The 6,031-nt window shown below is 43.7% G+C and overlaps 1 protein-coding gene across 1 annotated transcript in view; it reads right to left on the reverse strand.

Annotated features, from left to right (window-relative positions):
- Positions 1-1,932: 1,932 nt before the first annotated feature.
- The window catches only part of LOC108796902 (avidin-like), an 11,671-nt gene continuing 7,572 nt past the window's right edge, over positions 1,933-6,031 (reverse strand). Inside the window, exon 5 of the mRNA XM_018568463.1 lies at positions 1,933-1,950. Coding sequence (XP_018423965.1) covers positions 1,933-1,950 — 18 coding nt within the window. The remainder of the gene's footprint in view (positions 1,951-6,031) is intronic.

Here is a 6,031-nt window from a genome sequence, read left to right on the forward strand (position 1 = left end):
TTTTAAACAAACGAATAAATCACTTTCTAACAAAGCAATGTAGAAAGACAAAAAGAAAAATGGATGCAACATGCTTCCATACACAAAAAATCGTTTAGTTAGGCAAATCCTGATAATAACTTTTTAAACAAAACCCTTTACATAACTTACTTTTATTTCCCCCCCCCCCCTCTTTTTTAAACAAACATTATACGAATCAAATATTGTGATAATAAAATAAATATGAAATCCAGACACTTGAGATACTATATGGAAAATCGGTTTTACATTTGTTTATATAGTTATATCCCATTATTGTTTTAGCTCCATACGATTTTAAAACAAAGTTCTCTACACAACCCACTTTGTTTGCACCTTTCCCCTCCTTTTTAACCAAATATTATATTGTGACAACATATCAATAAAAATAAATAAATAAAAGATCCAGACACTTGAGATACAATATTGCCACAACCAATGTTTTACTTATTCTGGAACAACAATATAGTAGGTTCCGTGTTACTTCCAATTGTAACCATTTTTATCAAATACTTTTTATCAAATACTTTTTAAACATGTACTTACGATCTTTTTCAAAGTAAGCGGCTTCAATGCCGTCTATCATTTGCTATGACCAACCCACCCTGCACAATCGGCCAATAGCAGTCGCTCACGATCTAAAGTCCCGCCCACCTGTCATTTTTTAAAAACCTCTGCATCTCCTGCCCGTTCTAGTGAATGTATTGCTAGTTTGACAAAGAGGCATAGAGCTTTGAAACGCGTAGCCAAACCATTCAACTGACATCCCTATCACCCAGCAAGACGGACCATACTGCTCTCCAGCTCCGTGCCCGTCCCTGAGTGGACTTCCATAACGATTGTCGACAACCTATTTAGCGGCACCCCGCCCCTGTCCAGTCGACGAGTGGCAGCCTGGCCAGCTGAGCATTCACTAGACCGAACGGGGTTTTTTACTTCCAATACACAGCTTTCTTTCACATGTGCCCTCCAGTTGCCTTTATCTCACATGTGCCCTCCAGTTGCCTCCACTATCCCTCCTCCATCATCAAGGGATTAAATAAGAATCGACAAGTCTCCGATCATATCCGCACAGATCAGCCGCATGAGCCCTTGTTTCAAGCCTACAACATTACCCACCCTCCATCGGCAAGACAACATCTCGTGCATCTAAAAGTGAGTCCCTATTTGCAGATACCATTGTAAGGTTTATAATCTGTTTTAATAAGACAAATATCCGGGTTGCAGCGCTTCTTTTTTTGCTTTTTTACACTTGTCCACAGGGTACCTCTCCCTGGCTAAGTAGCTTGCTCACGCAAATCTGCTCACAGTCTTCCCACCGGTAGTGCGCTCGCCATCTTTTCTGTTTTTTACCTAAAACATTTAGCTGACTACATTTCCCCACTGGACAACGATGCCAAAATAATGCTTCTCTTAGGCAGAGACATCCTGAGAGTACACAAGGTACGTCAGCAGCACAATGGCTGGAATGAAGATCCTTATGCCTAAAGGACTGATCTAGGTTGGGTACTTATTGGAGTCGAACGAGATTGCGAACCTCATGCCTCATGAGGTAATGTGTGCTCCAATAAGATCATTGTACAGGTAAACCAAGGCAACATCACAACACCACCCTGCAATAGTTCTGGTAAGAATACGGACCAGATTTCCTTCAACAGCTCGGACGAGTAGGAATCCACTGATGCAAACACCTGGGACAACGCACCTGATTCCTCAAGCATCACTCCAGTAACTTCACAAGCAGTGAACCTCTCTGGAAACTCATCAGAGTCTTCAACACCAGTCATTGTGCAAGATGATTCTCCTCTTCGTGAAGAAGCCATAGACCTGCTACCACAGACTCAAGGTATGCTTTCTGAGACCAACCTCAGATTCAGAGCTTACTTCATAAGACTGTCTCAATCAATGTTGTTGTTATGAAAGCCTTTCAACCTGGCGATCATGCCACAGGGTTTAAAGACTTAAACCTGGGAATGAACATGCCACCTCATCGACTAAGTCAATTAAAATTGATGATGGTAAACGTTGTCAATGTTTCCCATCACTGATTAGTTGGCTTTCGATTAGTTACCCTGTTCCCGGCTCCACACACGCCGCACGCTTCATGCCTTACATCGCACCGCCTCCTCGTCTGACACCGCTCTGAGCTTTCTCCCATCGCTTCCCGCCGCCAAAACGGCCCCTCACACATGCCAGCATCTCCAGGCACACAGTCACTCTCCTCCAGCCATGAATCAGACATAGAGGACGGCTCTGCTGACCCTGTCTCATCTTCAAAAGATACCAGCAAACGACCTGCCAGCTTTCCTCTGCAGTCTCCATCTACCAAGGCACCTGTAAGTAAAAAGAAACAGCCTGTTCCCTCCCCTCACACAACAGCTGGTCATTCATTGCCATTGGAAGCCATGCCATGAAAGATGGAAGAAGTCTCCACTTAGGGTTGCCACCTGTCCAGGATTCACCCGGACAGTCCAGGATTTGAATGCTGTGTCCGGGGTTCATGGCAGCAGAAACCCGGACACAAGATGTCAGGCAGACAGGGGAAACCAAAATTAAGATAGGGGCTACTGGCCCCCCACTGAAAATAGTCTCAATTGTGATATCTACATATTTACATATGCATAAGCCACGACTCAATCTCCCAAAAAAAGTCAGCACGTCGCTAGAGTGTGTTCGGGTTTCGCTTGAAGAAAAGGTGGCAACCCTATCTCCACTGCTTCCTGCTCCTTATAGACATATCTCCATATTCAGACATTTTAGCAGCTACAGCAAAAAGAAGGAAGAAGTTTGCAGTTATAACCAAAAGCATTGCGAGATAACAAAATCCTGTATAAATGGGGATTTCCCACTAAGTTGCTAGCTTCCTACCAACATGCTGTAATCCCTATCCTGTCACCTGCAGATGGCATGAAGCAACTCCAATCATGGTGAATCTCCATCATGTTACCTCCTATACAGGCTGAACGCACCACACCAACAAGGGTGCCAGTTGATTGGTCTACTTGCTGATCGCCCCTCCAATCTCTTTTCATCCTATTTCTGGAGTCCTGCAATTTTACATATGTACCACTGGATGGTGTCGTATTACACTTCTCAGGACTATACATACTACTGTTTACAGTGCTTAGATTTCAATTGTTTTTTTTCTTCTGGAACATAACCCATACACCCCGCTTAATAGTGTGCTAAGCACACAGGTTTATTGTTCTATTACACTATAATGTTGTTGCCATACTTTTGGTTTGTTTATATAACTTGTCTATCTACAAGTACGATTACATTGATATGTTCTCTCATTTATTGCTGATATTTCTCACCTGCATTGAGTGATTATGCATGTCTCATTTGTTCTTACTTCCCTCCTTCTGCTCTGCTTTTATTCCCCCTGGTCCTTTCCTCTATTTTCATTTCACAGTGACACCTTTTAACACCCCTTTTCCTCATCATGTCCATTAAAATCAGCTCTCTTAATGTTAAAGGAGAACTATGAGGTGAGTGTTTTTCTCTCACCTCATAGTTCTAGCCGACCTGTGACAATGAGACTGTCACAGGTCGGCTCAGTAGATCGGGAGGTGAGCGAACATATACCGGCGTTCGCTCACCTCTCGATCCTGTCACAGCCCTCTGCCGTGACAGGATTCCCCGCTCCGATCCGCCAGCGCTGACTGGCGGAACAGACGGGGAAGGGGGCGGGTACAGCTGGCTCTGCCTCTAGATAGGCAGAGCCAGCTGTTACTCACGCAGCTGGGCGGGTCCAAACATAATTGTCGGGATCCGCTTCAGCATCTCAATATACCACGAGCTGTAGCTCGCGGTATACTGAGCTTAGGGTGACAGGAGGACGCTAGTTTGTGTCCTCCCGTTACCCTAAGGAGAACTATGGGGAAAAGCCTTAACCCCATAGTTCTCCTTTTAAAAGGGGCTCAATCATTTGTGTAAACGATCTATGCTCTGGAAAGCAAGCAACTCTCTGAAATGTGATGTACTTTGTGTTCAAGAGACACACTTTCAGAAAGATAAACACCCAACTTGCAAGCTGAAGGGCTTCCTCCATTACTTTTTTGCCAATTCAGATTAAAAAAAAGTTAGGGAGTTATGATTGCTATTAAAAACTCTGTAGCCTTTCAACATGTCCTTTATACCGACCCTAATGGTAGATATGTTATCTTAGTAGCCTCCTTAAAAATTACCCTAGTGACTTTAGTTAACTTATACGCTCCACATACACACCACAGGAAAAATGTTTCTTCCATACTGGCCAACCTGTCCCCCATACGTAAAGGTCATCTTATCCTCTGTGGCGGACTTTAATACTGTTGTAGAACCTGATGTTGACTCATCCATGCCCAAAAGACACCCTGATCAATCCCTGTCCACTTTCCTACATACTCAGTATTTGTATGATATATGGAGGTGTTTACATGGAACGGGATTACACTTTCCTCAAACTCAGAATTCGTACTTCATACTGGTTTTATTCATAGTTACATAGTATTTGAGGTTGAATAAAGACATTAGTCCATCAAGTCCAACCTATTAGGATCTCATTCTAGGAGTACCTGTACCCCTGTATATTGCAGTCCCTTAAATCGTCTAAAAGTTTAACAATTCCACATTATTTGCTGAAATCACCGCCTGTGGCAGTGAGTTCCAGACCCTAACTGATCTTACTGTGAAGAACCCCCTTCGCCCCTTGTGCTGGAATTTTTTTTTCCACCAATTTTAGGTGGTGGCCTCTAGTTTTTGTAATGGAGTTAATTTTAAACAGTTTATCGCTAATGTTGCTACCACCATTGAACATTTTGTACATGGAGATCATATCCCCCCTTAATCTCCTCACCTCCAATGTGAACCATGTTTAAATTTAGTAGCCTTGTCATGTAGCTCTGATCCTCCATACCCCTAATTAGTTTGGTTGCCCTCCGCTGGACTTTTTCCAACTCAAGGACATCTTTTCTTAGTACAGGTGACTAGAACTGGACCGTGTACTCCAGATGAGGTCAAACCAATGATCTATAAAGTGGCAAAATTATACTTTTGCATGACCGATAAATTTACTCTCCAAGTGTCCAAGATTGATATTTGACAAATAACTTGGTCGGATCATGCCCCTATCTCCAGACCCTCTTCACAGGCCTCCCACTATGTGGAGAATGAATGCTAGTATCCTATCTAACCCTGCCCATAAAGAGTATCTCCAGTCTGAATCGCGACACTTCTTTCACACTACTTCCCCTTCTGTCACCAGCTCCATAACACTTTGGAACGCACACAAGGCATTTGTTCGAGGCTTTCTTATCAAACTGGGGTCTCACAAGAAGAAACAGTAGCAGCGTATTAGAGATTACTTGCGAGCCCAAATTCAAATTTTAGAACTCCAACATAAAAATCCTTGGATCCCTTGCTTGCTCAACAAGCAAAATCTTTAACCCTTTTGCTGCCACCACCATAAAGGCAGAACAAAACTGTTCCCAGCTGTCCAGGTCAGTATGCCTTACAGCACTGGCATTTACAGTTCTGCTATAAGCTCATGGTCGCTGATACCAGAACTGTTGCCCAGACTGTCCTCGTTAAATTCATAGCTGTCATCAGCGGCTCAGAAGCCAGTAGTGGATGTTTTAAAACTCCCATCCGCATCTAAAAGGCTCCCGTTAAGCAGTTAAGGTTACAGCCGTACTGTTGGTGGGAAGATTTAACTGAGCATAGGCTTTGTGACAGATGTACCATCAGGAAACCAGCTAGCCAATGACGTTTCACCTCTATAGTCACTGTGCAGAGTCAGCAGTTACCTCAGGACTGGAAGATGGGCTCACCTCTGCATTTTCTTCTACTTTCCTCCTCCCCACAGTCAATCTTTACAGGGTAATGTTACCCACTTGGTGCATGGCTAGTGGTTGGTAAAAGGTAACTTTTGGCTGCTTGAGTCTTAGATTATGCATGGTGGTCTGTTAATGGATTTGCTTGGTAGAGGGGGGGGGGGGGGGGGAAAGACCCCCTTGCCTCGCAAGTGGTT

Source organism: Nanorana parkeri, unplaced genomic scaffold, assembly GCF_000935625.1.
Source record: "Nanorana parkeri isolate BGI_ZX_2015 unplaced genomic scaffold, ASM93562v1 scaffold32, whole genome shotgun sequence".
NCBI lineage: Eukaryota > Metazoa > Chordata > Amphibia > Anura > Dicroglossidae > Nanorana > Nanorana parkeri.